At 35.7% G+C, this 18,245-nt stretch overlaps 1 protein-coding gene across 3 annotated transcripts in view; it reads left to right on the forward strand.

Moving 5' to 3' along the window:
* LOC128186532 (protein CBFA2T1-like) overlaps positions 1-18,245 on the forward strand; it is a 34,545-nt gene that overhangs the window by 1,020 nt on the left and 15,280 nt on the right. For 2 of the 3 annotated variants that reach the window (XM_052856331.1, XM_052856334.1), the window contains exon 1: positions 16,438-16,577. In XM_052856331.1, the coding sequence (XP_052712291.1) occupies positions 16,496-16,577 (82 nt within the window). In that variant the 5' untranslated portion in view covers positions 16,438-16,495. Of the gene's footprint in view, positions 1-7,777; positions 7,893-16,437; positions 16,578-18,245 lie in introns of those variants that run through there. The other variant, XM_052856338.1, reaches the window with a different exon arrangement.

Here is an 18,245-nt window from a genome sequence, read left to right on the forward strand (position 1 = left end):
ACCTATATTAGAAGTGCTAGGATTTTGATTTTTGATAATTTATGAAAAAAATACCACCCGTTAAACTTTTTTGAATTTTTTGACAAAATATTGCTTATATGGTACCATAGGCAGTGTTTGTTTATTCAGAATTTCACAAATGGATTATGGATACGGTTTACTAAAAAAATGGTTTGCTGTCACAATGATAGCTTTTATTCTTGTTTTTAATTACCGTGTAATATAGTAGCAAACTTTTTTGAAAAATATACTGATTATTATAGAGAGAAACTTTCAGGTTTTGAGGTTTCTTCGTAGTTGCCAGTATAAATAATTTTGTGAAATTGATACACAAACTTATATAATATATAACTGTTTACTATAAAAGCTAGTTACAACACTGCTGTGATGTCATTCCTTTCTTCCAGCAGCTTAAAATTTTACCTGTGACAGTCCATATTAGTGAGCTTTATAATATCTGACTGTTACCAGTGGTTACAGTACTGATATCCTTCAAAATCGGACCGTCTCAGGTAAATCAACAATGAAATTCAATGGCATGTTTTAAGTACGATAAATGCTGAAAACAGTTCTGTATGAAAAAATATTAGACAGCTCTCAGCCCTTGATCCAAAACTCTCTAATATTTTTTCATACAGAACTGTTTTCGGCATATATGCATTACTTAGCTTCATGAGTCCAGCTAGTGATTAATTTACATTTTAATTGTTGAATCTTTCCTGCATTTTGAATTTTGAGTTCTTACTGTGATAACTTGAATCTCTGAAGTTTGTGGATGGATTGATATTGTAATCAAGGCGTCTGATTGTTTATCTGAGATACATTAACTTAAAACCTACATGTACCAGAGTTATACATGTATGTTTTTCTCTGAATTAAATGTTAAATTATCATATATATTAACATTATACATGAGAAGGAAGAAAATTATCTTTGCATCACTACCATACATGTTAACTTCCAGTAAAAATACAATGTAAGTAGATTTAGAACCCAAAAGAGGTTGCATTTCTTGTGACCTTTTCCGCGTATATTTCAAAGCACATATCTTTATTAATACTGCATATGTAGATAGGGTTTCTGATTAGTATTTAAAGGGCATCAACTTAATTATAAAATACTTTTAAAATCTAGCAATATCAACATATTAAAAGAAAACGTTTGCATGCATTTACCATCAAATTGATTGAGCTTTTTTTTAAACAGTCAGTGACTACTGTATCATAAGTACCTTCATATCATAAGTATATAAGTCATTTCTTTTCAAATTACACATGAAGGTTATTGGCAGTATTTGTTTATCTTATGGTACTGAGCAATCAATAGTACAACAGATTCCTCCTTTTGATGATGAAGTATACCACATCTACACTCAGCTGTTACCGCTGGACCAGATCGAAGGGGACTCCCAGGCTCAGTATATCGGGGGAAAGCTTTGTGTAACAGCTCCCCATGTGTTGGCTTATTGATGTGTGTCACAAGTGATGCCCCCCCTCCAGTCATATTTCGGGGAACATGTTTTGTTTGTATTGACGAGAGGGCATTGATTTGGATATAAGTAAATCTACAGGCTATGTGGTAGGCAGATATCAGATTGTTATCTTCAACTTTAACAAAATGGTGATTCATCTGTCATCATATTCTTGACCACTGTGGTCCTATCAGCGAATGCTTCTTTATAAAATATAAGAAGTCAGTACATGTTGAGATGTGTGTATTGATTCCATGTCAAGGTCATGTCATGAAGGTTTAATTTCTGTCGCTAAGTCATCTAAGGTTTAAGATTTTACACAGTGACTCAGTTATATATATACATTTTCCTCCTTGTGTGTTTTAAAATCTAATGAATACCAGATTTGGTATTTTGATTCAGAAATCAATGATTTTCAGTTTTCAATAGTTGTCATGCTTATATCCCAAAAATTCTAATCAAATTGGTCTCTTTGTTAGTTATGAGCTGTGATCAAAATGCTGGAGTTACTTCCCTTATATCATCCACTTATCCGACCAAACACAGGGAACTATTTGTGAATAACTCGACTCAGAAGATTAGAACAGGAAATGGTTTATTTCATCTTTTTCAAATATTTTTTTTCAAAGAAAGAAGATTTCGAAGACAATGATACAAGGCCAGTTTTTGAAATTGAGCGTCTAGTTTATTTCTGTTTTCTGTGCAGTCGTTAAGCCTGACTATCGAGACTCGGGAAATTATTACAAAGCTTTCATTACCACTGATCAGGTGTTCAGCATGGCTCTAATCTAGACAATTAGTTTGCAAAGCATAAAAAACATTGAAAATTGTTTCCAATATTCAGGTGCAGATGTGAGTGAATGATAAGAGAAATAGGGAGGAGAAGTACGCTACAGCTGTCCAGATCCTCTTATGAAAACTCTCAGGTGTGGCGACGGAATCACTCGGTCCTTTGAGTAGATGTTTGGTACCATGCAAATGGGCACCAGTCAAAAGAGTTCTCCAAGACAAATTAACGGAATGAAAATCTCTCCAATGCCATAATGAACAGATGGGATCATTATCAGCATTTCTACATCAGTAAAAAATGAATGAATAGGTATAAACATATAATGTATAAGGGATAAGACAGAACTATCAGTGTACAGAAACTGTTTGACTGATGAAACATCTGTTGTCCAAGATAAGCGGTTAATTAGTGGACACTAGCCGGTTTCGGTTTCCCGGTGGTACAAATTTTGGAGGTATGGATATCATTGGTGGTGACAAGGCAGGCCCAGCATGCATCAGGCTGATGATGTTTTCGCAGACAGACCAGAATTATTCAGAAATTACAGTGGCGATAAGTTCCCTGGCACCTGTCTCCCTGATAAAGATAACCTCTGTTGGTAGTATTCTTACTCTAGTAAATGATGCACTATAACTTGTTATTTCTGTAATTAGAGCTACTTGTTTATCAGGTAGTAGTTATCCTGGATTTTTCCTGCATTGTTTGTTTTTATTTTGGTGAGGGTTTAATAAGTTCAAGGGTTTTATTTTGTGTTTCTGTGCACTTCAGTATTCTATCAGTAAGTTTGATTTCTGTAAATGGCAACTAGTGTAGGAATGCTGAGAGAGAATTATTAAAGGGTGACAACTCCAGCAGGGTCCAACAGCAGGGGAGCTCACTCTGTCTTCGCTCCCTCTTTACTTCCTGTCTTCTCCAGTCATTGTTGTGTTAGCAACTCATTTTTTCCTCTTGCCTGGCTCCCAGATTTTGGTGACAGATTCTTTAACTTCAAACCTACGGTCTTGCTGTATCTGACATGTTGATTTCCAATTCTATTCCATATTTCTTTTTTGTTTGAGGTAATGAAAATCAGGAGCATCAGAACATGAGGAAATGTCGCTTTACTTCAATTTCGTAACCAATTCTTTTTTATAAGTATAAAGAGATAGACTGTGATGTTAACTAATAATTAGATGCAAAATTTCAGGTTAGGAATAATAATTACTAATTGTTGTTTGACCCATTTATGAAGACCAATGCAAAGATATGATACTGGTTCTTCTGAAACAGCTCAAGGGAGCTTTGCCTGAACTTTAAACAATCCAGGTGCGTGTTTGCTTTCAACATTGCCTATCTATATTTCTTGGTAAGAATCTACAGCTGTGTGCTCTGTGTATACAGAATACAGGCCATCTCTGTCTATTTGTGGCTCTGTCTTCTGTATCTCTTGGGATGTATATCTTTTTCTGTATCACTCTGGCGCCGGTTTTTTCCCCCTGCATCTGTTTAATTCTTCAGCACCACATGCTGCAGCATTTGAATCTTTGAGATTTGACTGATGTGTAATTGATTATTGGAATTTGTGAAGACAGCACCTCTCTGATCTGTTTCTCACACTCTGGAGTTGTAAGTGCCTGCACTGGTAGCTGTCCGGGTCGCTGTTTGATCCTGTGTCATCTGACGCAAGTTGGAGTGGGTTCCAATCCACTCTGTTATGTCTGGACGGCAGTCATAATGGGTGTTTACAAACCGTTGTCACCAAGCCTGATCTCTGGGAGTGATTGACAGGTCTGGGGTCACGGGAGGTCACATGATTGGCGGTGGGACAATGACTGGTGTCTCGTGGTCAGCTGTCACTTTCTCTCGTATATACTGCACTGTCTTCGTGGCATGATCAGAGTTAAAGATTTAGGAGAATAAAAGCATTCGTGATAGAATAAATAAATGCTGGAGAACACCTTGATTGTTGACTCTCCCTCCTGCTGCTATGATTCAGGATTATTTTGATTGCAATATCTTTGTGTGTTACAAGTTATTGTACAAACAATTCAAAGTGAATCATTTAAATTCATTCTTGTACAATTTTATAATGAAAGAATTTACAAACTTTGAAGATTCAGTATAATTTCAAAACCAGCGTTAGTTTCTACTGTTAATGATTTTGATTAGTAACCATAGAAATTTCTGAGACTTAAGCTGATTTATCATAAAGTTAACCTTTCTTGATAACTATAGACACACATGTAATTGAACTGTGCCTGCTGACATTAAAATGTAAAAGTTAATCCAAGTATTGATATGCTGGAATCAGTAGAAGGCACCTCGTACTGGTGTTGTCAGTTACAGCGGTGTAGGGTTGTTATCCGTGTGAAGAATTCCGCATTCCGTCGCTCCTCTCTCAGCTTCTCTCGTATAGATGGCAGCCCTTTAAAGCCTGGAGCTGTTGCAGAAGGCTCAGTAACAAGTTTTGAGTGAGTGTTTGTTGTTCCGTGCCCACACCAGTAAGCTCATCAGGCCACTCTGAGATGGGGATGCTTTCCTCCTTCGATGCGATCCTGACCCCGTTTGAGATTCCGTAACATGTGTTTTGTATTGGGAGGGCGAATGGCATCTTTTCCGATTTTGTCAAGGGTTGCACATGTTTCTCTCCTCTCTCCTGGCGCCAGTCTGTCGCTCAAGAACCTGCATAATCAGTTAAAGTTTTCCAGCTACCGAAGGTGAAAATTTGAACCATATGATTTTGCTATGTCAGTCTTGATAAGTTAAATACTAGACGAGTAATCTTAAAAACATCTGTTGGCAGAAAAAACAGACTTCTCCAGATTTTGTTTTTAGGAATTCATCTAAGTTTTAACTGTTATTACGAAGTTGAAAAAAGTACAAGAATGCAGATGACTGGTGTCTGGACAATATCTGTATAATTTCCCATACACCCTGCACTAATATGTCAGGAATTTCCTCTCCATGTTGTCGTGGAAGCTTTGCTGTTGGATTGATCAGTGGGTGGTGTAAGGTGTCCTTAATTCCTCATAGCTTTATGATGCCATGGGTACTGAGCTTGCAACCCTTGGTCAAGATGAGGTAGCTTTATATACCACCCTACAGTTACTTAGGTTCATCAGTCAGTGTTATTAATGTCACCATCCATGAAAATATAATTAGCAGTATAATTGTGATAATCACCGGGGGTTTTTTAAAATTGCTTTGTGTATGTAAGATTTTGTGTACGTATGTAAGCTTAATACATGTACTTAGAACTGTTGCTATTGGTAAAGCGTAAAATAAGTGTAAGATAATCAATGTGATTGCTAGCATGTTGTACACGTGTTGCCAGTGGGGCATTGACAGACACATGTGTCACACCCAACAGCTGTACAGAGAGGTGGCACAGAAGGCAGGAGGCTCAATGGGCCACCAGGCTCACCAGATGCGGGCAGTTCACCTCAGTGGATATTTTGACCTTTGTGTACTTGTAAATATACAGATTTTAAGTCAGGTAATGGTTTACCTTGACCTTGGCCAAGGTCAATTATAGCTGACCTGGTTTGCATACTTGTAGTCTCAAGCAGATGGCAATTAAAAGTCAACAACTAGATGCTGTTTTAACAATCAGGAATTTTACAACTATTTTTTATTTGTTGATTTTTAAAAAATTTCTTAGACAATTGTAAAAACCATCTATGACAATACTTTATGATATATATTAAAGCACCAAAAGACTAGAAAACAATAATAAAAAACCCAGCTACACAGTGTACTCAACAAATGCTGTCAGCCAATTATGTGTTTACAGTTCCTTCATGCTTGAAATAATACACCATTGGATTGTTTTGATAAAATTGCAAGAGAATCTATGATTTGATGAGGAAATTCTTGAATAAACCTCTTTCAGTGACCACTTTTGGTAAGTTTAAGTAGATACAATCTGAGGTATACATTAAAAAATAAAACAAGATGAATATTTCCCTGTGTATGGTATGACACCAAATGTAATTAATTTAGATAGACGTCTCCATGGACAACAAATATGACAAATGGGGACATTCTGAATTACTATCAGAAAGAAAGGAAGGAAAGAAAGAAAGGAAATCATTTCTTAATCAAAAGGAAGAGTGAAGAAAAAACTTTGGCAATTCACTCCAGTTTATGTTGAAATATGTGTATGTGAAAATAAAAACAATCAAATGAATGAAATTTTAGCAGAAAGATTTATGAATTATTATTTGATTGAGATTTAGTTTTGTTGATTTTCAAAAGGCTCAAACTTTCATTATATTGACAATATGTTACAAAAGATTTAGGCGGGATTGTTCATTTGCGTAACATTCGTCATGCAGCTTTTTATTCCGGCGAGTTTTAACAATACAGTGTAGGTATAATGGCAGTCAATAGAACAGCATATGTTACAACAGCTGCATCCAGTACATACGCCACAGAAGCAGAGACCTTTGCTAACAATGGAGGCTGACTGCAATATCCCGAACCCAAGGGCTTTGCAAACAGTCAGCCCCAAAGACAGATCTCTAGAAAAACACACTCTATAGGAGAGTTCCAAAATACAACTTCTCATGGACATTTTGTCATCCATGTTTGTTATAGTGCTTGTTGCCCTTTTCTTGTCAAGAGTCTGGCTCTCCATTCTAAAAGGAATTGGGAACACTAGAGTGTGCAGCATATGGCAGTATTACAAAATCAAAAAGTGCTGCATACAAGTGATTAGCCCTTTCTCTCCGGCTGGTGACCGTTTTCCCTCTCTTTGTTTATTGATTTACAATTTTCTCAATGAATAAATGCATTTGTGTTTTAAATCTGCTAATAAAATAGTTAATTGGATCAAAGAATGACTAATAAGAATTCCTGAGATTCTTCGACTATATTTTCCTGACCATGTACATACTGTATCAGTGACCTTATGGAAAAATCCAAATAAAAATAGCTTCAGGGAATTCCTTGATAGACTGTGTCTAAACACAGCAAGGACTGGCCACTGCTGAATAATCCAATCTCTCCGGAGTAATTACTGTATTGCATTGTGTGGCCAACAAAGACAGGTGCCACTTTACACATCTCTGCTACTCATTCATTGACCATTAAGTACACTTATCTTAGTACTGATTATGTTTTAGTAGGGAGTATACATGCATTTCTGTTTTTTTTTTTTTTTAGGGATTTGGAATTTTAATCTTATGAACTTTTATTAATTCATGAAGAACTACAGAATTGTGAAAGATACATAGCTCTGCTTTGGAAAGCTTTGAACCCTGTGGGGTGGAATTATGCGATGTTTTTACAATGGATTGGCAAAGTGATTGCTTTCTAGACAAATTGTTTTCTTGGCTTAACCTGATTGAATGTTCAACAAGAACAAATTGTTATTTTAGGGAATTATCTATTTTGGACAGAATTAATACTCTGCAAGAACAAATTGTTTTTGTAGGAAATTATCTACATGTATTTTGGACAGTGCTTAAACTTTGATTGATGATCACTAAGCCAGATTTACATAGTAGTTTTCTATCTACAATCTTTTACTCTAGGACTGAGCATCATTGCAACAAGTGTATACACCAGCAGGACTGTTCAGTCACCTTCCGTAAGCCAGCAACAACTTGCACATCAGCTCTCTCACTGAGGAGTCCCTCCCCATTAATTGTAAGTAACAGATCGAGCAGCCAGATTTACGGCTATGTGTAACAAGGTTCTTTATTTTCAGCATCAAGGGCATGATATTATGTAAGAAACCTGCCTTATCAAATTGGATGGGGCCAGGAGCTGTACCTGTAGTGGTGTCTTGTGTTCTGTACACTAAATCTACTGACTGATAGTAGACTGTCTGTATAACGTCATCAGGTGGTTTCTGCTAACCTATGAGAACTGTCTATAGCCTGATGGCAGATGTCCTGTTATAGTTCATCTACACTAACACTTTGGACAGTGATTGAAACCTCCTGGTAGTTGTCTGTAACACATAGACTGACCATAATGTATATAGACTGCTACAATTAATGACATCATCACTGACCTCATAGCTGGGATTAGGTACAGACTTAAGAATGTGGTATTCTGGCAGATGTACTCGTCGTCATTTTAATTCAATGCCAGAAAGAATACCAGTAAATAAATATAACCTGTGAACTGAAATAGCAAACCATCACCCAAATGGATTTATATAAAAATTTTCATCAAAGTTTTTCAATTTCATATTTTATAATGTATAGGAATACAATTAAATCTGACAATTTCAATTAGATTTTGATTGATATGTGATATGTGTATGTATTTAACATTTTTTTTTTTATCTTAATGAACAGATGATATTTTTTGTTATTAATTTTCATGCACTTCCTGGTCTCTGAATTGATTGCAAAGCATTTGGAGTACATGTATGATAACAACCTAATATTTTATTAGAGGCTGCACGGTTGTGGCCATTTTAAAACTATATGAATCTCCCGGAGAAGAAGAGTCAGTAAGCAGATATTGGAAAATTTTCAGGCGAATATATTTGGTATTTTTCTTAACTTGATAATAGTTTATGTTAAGAAATGGTATTAAAAATTTTAAGGCCAATCTTTTTTGATAATGATTGAAGAGTTTATCCTTTGTTATAATGTACAATTTTTTGGAGCATGTCACTCTGCCCCAGCCTGTGGGGTGGTATTATTACCTCAGACTGTGTGGTGGTGTCAATTAACATTTGACTGTGTCTGTTGAGGAGGAGGAAGCCCTATTTGTACCAACATCTACTGACATCAGGCTGTCTGTCAATGATCAAGGAAGCTCAGATCACAAGAACTCCGTCTGTATATACAGATATTGCTCTGAAGCTTGAAGACTCAGGTTAAGCCACAATTAAATCATTTTATTGCAACCTTCAGGCAGAAGTTAGAGTCCTCTGATTCTTATGCAAGTACTAAATTTGCCAATACAACTTATTTTTGTTTTGATGTCAACTGCCCAATTCCAAATCTCACTGATGCAGATCAATAGGAGGGGGGGGGGGTCTTCTTCTGAAATACGAAAATACAAGTTCAAACAAATATGTTTATATTTGAAATGTATGGAGACTTCCGCAGACTGTGATCAATTTCCTATAGGATCAGTGTGTGATCCCTACTCGGAACCTGCTGCCTTCCCAGGCCTCTCTACATTTATCAATGCTCCCTGGGAAATGTACCACACAAAAGCCAGGCTGCATATTTTAAACAAATATTTGGTGGGTCGAAAAATTAGCATATTTTGGACTTGCAGATGTTGTTTAAATGTTCTTTTCACAGACATTATTACCAGTTTTGTTTTTTGCAAGTTTAATTAATTTTGCTGTATTAGAAGGAAGAAAAAGTATTCTTTTAATCAGTAAGTTTATTTATGTAGGTTTTTTTTCTCTTATTTTCTTAGATTATAAAATATTTGTTCAAGTTTAAATGGAAGGGCCATTATATGATGCTATTGTGTTATTTGGCAGAGTGATGATTTGAATTACCGGTACTAGAGCTAGTCTTTAGAACTGGTTTGGAGAAGTTAAAACTGTGACAGTATTTATGACATTGTACTTCTGTGTGTGTCTAAGCAGACCTTAATATCTGTAATTGATTAATCTGTTTTGGTGAGGAGGACACTGTTTCGCCTGGTTATGCATTACCTTTGACTTGACACTGTCTGGAATTTACTTGCAACACAAAGGGGTGCCAACCCTGGTAACAACTTCCAGATGAGAGTGATGGCCCCTGCCCTAAGAGTGCACCACATTGCTTTAGAGTTCATTGCCTTCTCTCTGTCCTGAGTGATTCCACCTTGTATTGTACTAGCTGTCTATCCATAGCATCCCAACAACTCACTAACAATTAATCAAATTCTGATATCTTAAAATCAGTCCTTATATTACATGTAATTGCCTTAAAAATTGGCTAAAATATGTTATTTCTGATCTTTTCCACAACAATGGATAATGGCCCAAATTCAGATTCTTGGCCTATGCACTTAAGCCCACTGAGAGCTAGGGTATCAAGACATCTCTCGAATGGATCATAGGAGGTGGAATTTTTTTAGTTACTATCAAAACTACAGTACAAAGTTTTACCCTTTATTCTGACAAGTTCTATAGACTTTTAAACACATGACAGACACAGGATTTTCATTTTTAGATTTTCATAACCCACAAAACTTTTGCAGAAAAATGTTCCACTAATATTTTTTAGCATCATAAGAAAGAAAAAAAAAGAAAAGAAGTAGTCTGACATCACAACTGCAATTTTACTTAGGCCTCAGTGGACCCAGATTTTATAAGCCACTCCTTTCAGAGTATCGCTATTTTGAAAGTTAATAAAATAATACCATATCTCATACCCAGTATTCACCAAGAACAAGAGTATCTGGAGATTATAAATTCTTAACTTACTTTGACTTTGTCTTTTGACCTTATAATTTTTAAAATAATTACTTTAACACAAAGTTATGTGTCATAATTGATTATTTTCATTTTGTCATTGGCTTTTGCATGATTCATCAATTTGATATTTCAGTACATACTGCATGATTTAATGGTACACTGATATTTTGCTTTTTAAAATTCAAATTTTCATCATTTAAGATATTGTAAAAAAAAAAAAAATGCAAAATCTTATTGTCATCTTTATCCAGAATTTTCAGAATAATTTTTTTAGAGATATCTTGATTTTAGAGAAATAAAAAAGAAAAAAAATTCTAAGATGATTAACAAAATTGGCAGTGGAAATATTTCTAAATTCTACTTATCAATAATTTATACAGTATCTTTTTTGTATTGTAATGGGTCTAGCTTTAGTTGTTATGATTATGTTGATGTGTTTTCTGGATGGCTGGGTTAAATATTATGATGTCGAGTGCCTACAATATGTGGCTGTTGTTGTGATCGCAGAATCAGAGAGAAATGAGTGGTGAAATATTCAAGATGGCCCTGTCTAAAGGAATTGAATGTCATCTGTTTTTCTTCTGATCATCCCTGACTGGTCTGATTAGGCAGGAATTGACAAGAAAATTGATAAATGATACAGAAATCAACATCCAGTTCAGTCCAGCTCTCATCTGCACTGTGTCTCCCTCTTGTCTTGGTTTTTTTTCAATTCTCCGTTTGATGGGTTTTAATGTCTGCTACAGTTTCTCATTAATCTCAGCTGAAAATCAGTTTCTACAATAAAAAAAAAAAGCAGTGTGGGAATAATTACACACAAAAACACTAATATGTCCAATAAACTAGACATACAAAGATCAAGTGTACAAGTCACAGCTGAAAACCACATACAAATGTCACCACGGTCTGACAAGTTGCAGTGACAAATCAGAAATTTATTTTTAAAAATTCTGGTTGATCTCTCTTTGCTCTTGATGTTTAGAGAGGGGGGTATCGATTTGTTGATATCTTTTTTTCTCTCTCTCTTTTTCTCTCTCTCATTCTATATTTTCAATTATTTTATTATGATGGTAAATAAGAAGAAAACTAGAAGGAATATTCTCATCTAGATTTAAACAAAAGTCATTTAAATGATTGAGTTCTTTGGAAACCGCTTGCTGAGGTAATTCCTGATTGAGGGAAGCGTTTAACATGATTTGCTGGTATTAAGGGGGCCCTGCTTTGATTGGATGCTACTTCCTGCTTTGTCTGCTATGGCAGAGATTTGGCGAGTGTAGTGGAATGACTTTATCTGAAGACCAGATGGTACATCTGACCAGCCCTAATTTCTCTAATTTCATTTTTTCTCTTGATGGAATCTCCAGATTGGAAGAGAACCTCCTGCAATATGACGGAACCGCTGTCTAATTTTCTTGAAATTCTCCCTGGAATAGTTGAGATATTTGGAGCTGTATTGATCTGGGGTCTGACATGCATAACAGTTGCACTGGCTCCAGATTGCACGACCAAAGGAACCATTCCCATGTGGTCTCTGGTTGAGAGAAAAGAAAATCTGTCTGGCAAAAATAATGACAGGCAATGGAGTAATGTGCTCTTAGCTTGATGGATTGACAAGTCACACCAGAAGATAGCCCTCAAACACTGTAAATGTATACATATAGCAGGCTTAGTCACAACATTTATTTTACTAGTACAGGGTACTTTTCTTGGAGTGCAGTTGTAAGCTGCTGACTTCAACTACTGGTAATATCACCATATTGAAGCAATAGGTTTTTGAAGATTTGTTACATACTCTTACATTGTGAATAATTTCCACTATTAACACATCTGAATATGGAAATGTTTTCATAAAAGTTTTAAAAAATGACTGATTTTGCATTGTGAGTGAGTGAATGCATGTGAGTGACAAACATGTATAACATACCTTTGGCACTGTCTAGATAAGAATTTCATTTTTTTTTTCATTATATCATTATTATTTTTTATTTATGGTTACCGGTATATATATTTCCCCTTGAAGCTTAAATTCACGATAACAATTCAATGTTTTCTATCCTGATTTACATCTTCAAACAAAATTGGCCTTGAAATACACTGGTGGATGAGTAATCTATCGGAAGGGGGTGGGAATGGTGGAAGGTCATCTTTGTTTTGTTTACATGCGGTGAGGACAATGGAAATCTAGATCCTTTTTGAGGTAGTTAAGATTTCCTGAGTTCAGACTTCCTGTGTGCTTATCGGACCCTGAAAGTGAATTCCGGAGGTTCCGGCTCTGTGGGAAGTCCTTCCAGGAAGCAGGAAACCACGGTAACATCACAGTGATTATTGATTAATGCAGTACTACCGGTACATGGTGGAACCTGCATCAGCATCTAATGTACAGGAATTTTAAGTGTTGATTATGACTGTTGCAAACAATGTCATCTAGAGATGAGGTCATATTTGTGATAAAAAGGGGAATTACATTTATTTTAGCTTTCTCAAATTAAAATTTCATTTAAAAAAATCCCTCTAGAATCTTAAATGCTTAGATAAGGTGATATGGTATAATTATTTCAACTGTTTTGTAATTAGAATAAGACTTAACTACTTAGAATATGTATATTTATGATCAGATAAACTCTCCTGCCTTAAAGTTTACCCTGTCCCCATTCTGTGTAGTCGTTGGATAAAAATCAAAATGTGTGAATTTCAGTAACTATCACATGCTTCATTGTACATGTATACCAAAAAAGAAGGTTGTCCTAGTCTTTCTACAACTGACAAATACCTTGCCTATGACATCATGCTAGTATCTAGGCAATCTTATTGGCATCCCACTGATCATGGTTGAAACGGTACTCTGTCATTGTTACTTAGTCTGGCACTAGTTGGTCTCTGGTTGGCTTTATGCCTTGTTGTCTTGTGATAGCCAGAGTAGGGTCAGTGGGTCGGCCACCATATGGTTAACAGACTGACCTCTTAATGTCCAGTGGTGTAACAGAGCTATTGCCCCCCACCACCCCCACCCCCAATCCCCCACTTTGTAATTATTGTATGCTGAAGAAAAGTTATAGTAGACTTATATGCTGTGTTGAAACATATGTTGGGGTTATTTTTTGATAGATAATTTGCATTTTTATGTTGATTTATATCAGGCACATTTGTTCAGTTGTGCAGATCAAGATTTTTTTCCAGTTGGCAGATGGATATGATGGATATATTATACATAAGTTGTGACCCACATCTCTTTCTATCTCAATATTTGGAAATGTTCTGATCTCTGAACTTAAGAGGAGCTTCTTATTTGTAAAGATTGAAATGTTGGTCCATATGGCTTCAAAAATTGTGGCACTTCTAGTTTGGTTAGCTGGGACAACTACTAACAGAGGAATCGATGATGTTTAATGTGGGTGATGTCAATTACAACAAGACCATATGTGCAGTATGGAAATTCATAATCCAGGAAGACCTCAATTAGTGTTGTTTTTTAGGGTCCCCCGGTGATCAGAAGGCCTTGGGTGACGGGACTAGAAATTTTTGTTAGTAACATGTATGACTGACTGTGCTATATATTACATCATCTTTAAGGTAAACTCACTTATTTAGAAAAAAAAGAATCAAGTTTGTGGTGAAGATGGGAAATTTAAAGCATTATGTAAGAATTATCTATTGATTTTATAAAACCATATCAGTCTTTTATCTACGGCAGCTGGCAGACCTCAGTATAGTTAATCAGAGATACAGCAAAGATACTACATGTAGTTCATAGTTCGCAATATTGCCTGTGACCGATATTGTCATCTCCCTTTAAACTCATGACACTTTAATAGGTCAGACTTAATGTGTATTGAAAGTTAGTCTATTGTGAAGTGCTAGGTCAATTAATACAAGCTTTCATAGACTATATCTTCCACCTGCTACCACCAAAATGTCCTCAGGGGCTATCATCCAAATTTTTCCAGCGGCTACCACCAAAGTGTCCCCTGATGCAATCACCAAAATGTCCTTTCAGGGGCTACCACCAAAATGACAGTTCTGGATATCACTAGAGAGATGCACCCTTAGCAACCATCTGTACATGTATACAAACTGTTATTGAGACAGTCACACCTGAATATGTTATTTACGTACAAGTATTAAACATGCAAACTTGATCCTTTTGGATTGTCATGTTTGATTCTGTGAAATATTTAGTGGCTCTGAGACTCTGGCTATCAATAAATCAGTAGCCAGTACTGAGAACAATAATGTGGTACCCTTGGCCTCCCCATTGTTTTGCATGTCCCTGGGGTGGTGCAGTGCATGTGGTAGACATACATGAGGAATGAGATCACTGCAGCAAGTGAGCACACAGCTTCTCATCCCAAGAGATATGGTTAGGACATTTGTTTCATTAGTCAATTCAATTTTTTTAATTTTCATAAAAGATCAGGACAAACAAACAAGAAGTGGATTTTTCTCTATCAAGGGTATATGATGGGCAATTGATTTTGAAGAAAGAAAAGATACAACATTTGTAAACCTATTTAACTAGTAATCTGAAGTTAAAAATCATACATGGATTTTATATTAAGATGTCTGATAAGCATTTTTCTAAATATTAAGAAACTTTTTTTTAAAAATCCATGTTTGTGACTTGCAAAATAATGTTTGAAATTTAATGACTTTCATGGAAGAGCAGAGTTTGAAATATCTTAGTTAAGATGCTAATGAACAGATTTGTGACATAATGGCGACAGATTTTTTAACAGATGACCTGTAAGGGCAGTTTTCAAACAAGACCTCCATATTATGAGGACATCATTGTGCTGACAAATAAAATTAAAACCCCTCCAATCAATTAGATTTACCATATGGTGGGGCTATTCGGGGCTCCGAGATCAAAGTCTTGCCTTACCTGATCAGCTGGCACTAATTGATTAAAATATCTTTTCAATTAGTATAGTCACATTGTCATTTGGATAGATTTCAAATTTAATCAGTAATGAATGAAATATTTATTTCATTTTTTGATAGAAATTAAGTTAATGAGGCAAAGAGTTAGGTCATGTTAAACATATTTTTATTATCTTTATTGAGAACTCAGAAATTACTGTTATTTTGCAACATAAATTGCAAGGTATGCATTATAGATAGAAAAAAACCCACGGGCAAATATTAGAAGTTGACTTTAGACCAGCTGCAATATAAGATATACACTCTTGTGCATAAAAATAATTATGCAAGGTGTGAAAGAATTAATCTGTATTGTTTAATTAATTAAATTTTAATTTATTTTCACTGAGAAATTTCTCTTTAGAGCAATATAGAATTTCATTTGGAATTTCAGTATAATCGAGAATATCGTCATGATAAAAAAATATTAAGAAAATTTTGTCATCCTCATAAACGATTTCTGCTTTTACAGAATCTGATATAAAATAATTTAGTTATAAAAAACAGATTATTTATGATAAATATGGTATACACATTCTAGGAAAGGCTGTGAGATAAGTGTATGATGCTGCATGATTTTATTAATTTAAGAAACAATTAAAATCATTCAAGCTTTTTATTTTTATTTTGAATTCTTATGAATAGGAGCCAGGACTCAATGGCACGTAGTTACCTCATAAAGAAGGATGTCAAGGCTGTTGACTACCACCACCTACAAAGGTTGCATGTGTTGATTGTCGTGGACATGTGCAGGATTTCCCATCTGCTGTAGAATACACTCTAACATTTGACATCTTATCTCTCTCACTCGCCAGTCAGGAAATGTGACTAATTTCCTACAGAATTTTGTAGCAGGAAATTTGTACCCATCTTTTTGAACATTCTTCCCTCAAATGTTTGATATTCATGGCCATGGAATTGATCTTTATTTCTGTCATTGATAAAACACATGAGGGCTTATCTCCCCTTGAGGACAGAATTACCTGCCCCTAATTTTTCAACAATGATGCTGTTGAAAACGATTGTTACAGGTTAGTTCATAATTTCAATATCCCAGTTTTTCAATGTTGAAATATGAACATGCTTATCTGTACTATATTACATTTGACCTGAATTGTTTTGTTTGTGATAACGAAGATATTCAAATTGAAGGAGACATGAATGTTGCTACACTGTTTTGTCTTGACATTTTCATTGAAAACATATGCATAAAAAAATCCAACAAAAATTTAGAATAGCTCAAAAAGCACTGAGAATTCTTATGAGCTCACAACAACAATTATGTACGGGGTGTTTTTTGTTAGCAATATGTTCAGTGTCTCTTGCTCTGTTTGGATAATGAGGGGGGACAATTTCAATGGGAGGAATTTCTCGGTGGATTTAGCAGGTGGCTTGTTTAGCATCATTATCAATAATACAGTATGTCTGACAGAGCTTCCCTGATATTGTAATGTTTCATATTAATGAACTCTAGCTCAGAAGCAGCTGCCCTGCCTAGATCATTGTTTTAAAACTTGGAAAACAAAACCAGATCAATTGTTCTTCCTCTCTGATATCTATAAATCAGGGACAAAGTTTCATAAAGGTTCAGAATTTACACTTTTTATCTTCATTTTTCTTATACAATGTACTTTATGAACTGACTGGCTTGATTACTGTGTTTCTTAGAATTCTGGTCTTTAAGACTTTCCAATTACATCAATTCTATCTTAAGCACGTGTTTGCATCTGACCTTCCCCTTTAATATAGAAAAAATGTGTGTACACTGATTTTCTGTTCATATAGAGCATTGACACTGTGATGGTAAGTAAAAGATTGAATCTCTGACACTGATTGCAGGATCTGAGGAGCTGTACATATATTTGTGTCAGTCTCTCCTTGACTCCTGCAGCTGACAATGTGTCAGTCTCTTTTGACTCCTCTAGCTGACAGTGTGTCAGTATCTCCTCTAACTGACAGTGTGTCAGTATCTCCCCTAGCTGACAGTGTGTCCATTTCTCCTTGACTCCTCTAGCTGACAGTGTATCAGTCTCTCCTCCAACTGACAGTGTGTCAGTCTCTCCTCTAGCTGATAGTGTGTCAGTCTGTCCTTGACTCCTCTAGCTGACGGAGTGTATCAGTCACTCTTTGACTCCTGTAGCCGACAGTGTGTCAGTCTCTCCTTGACTCCTCTAGCTGACAGTGTGTCAGTTATATAGGACAATGTCTGACTCTGCTTAGTACAGTTATTCTGCTCCAGTGTATCACTTACCTAGTCTTAACTCCTCCCTAATCATTAGTGAAGTTTATACATTACCTTTTCCATTAGTTTGGCATTAGAAAGTCTGCTGTACTGGGATCCCTGCCCCTCTTTGTCCCACTCCTGGGTGCATAAGCCTGTACCCCCACCCACCAAATCCTCCTTCTGATTCATCCCAACAAAGATGAAGCACCTGCTCTGCTAGGGACCTTTCATTGCATGTTATGTAGGTCTGAGGGCTGGTGCATTGCCTGACTTTTATAGCTGGGATGTTTTCTCTCTAGTAAGCTTGCACTTATTACACTTCTTTCATAACATTAGTGGACCTGGTTTAACCCTTGCTGAGTCTATACACTGCCTGCAGATATGAACAATGATATTCAGATCATGAGAAATAAATGAAAAAATAAAGTTGTTCTTTGCTATTAAGGGTTTATAGAGGTATAGATAAAAAAAGTAT

The sequence above is a fragment of the Crassostrea angulata genome, chromosome 6, assembly GCF_025612915.1.
Source record: "Crassostrea angulata isolate pt1a10 chromosome 6, ASM2561291v2, whole genome shotgun sequence".
NCBI lineage: Eukaryota > Metazoa > Mollusca > Bivalvia > Ostreida > Ostreidae > Magallana > Magallana angulata.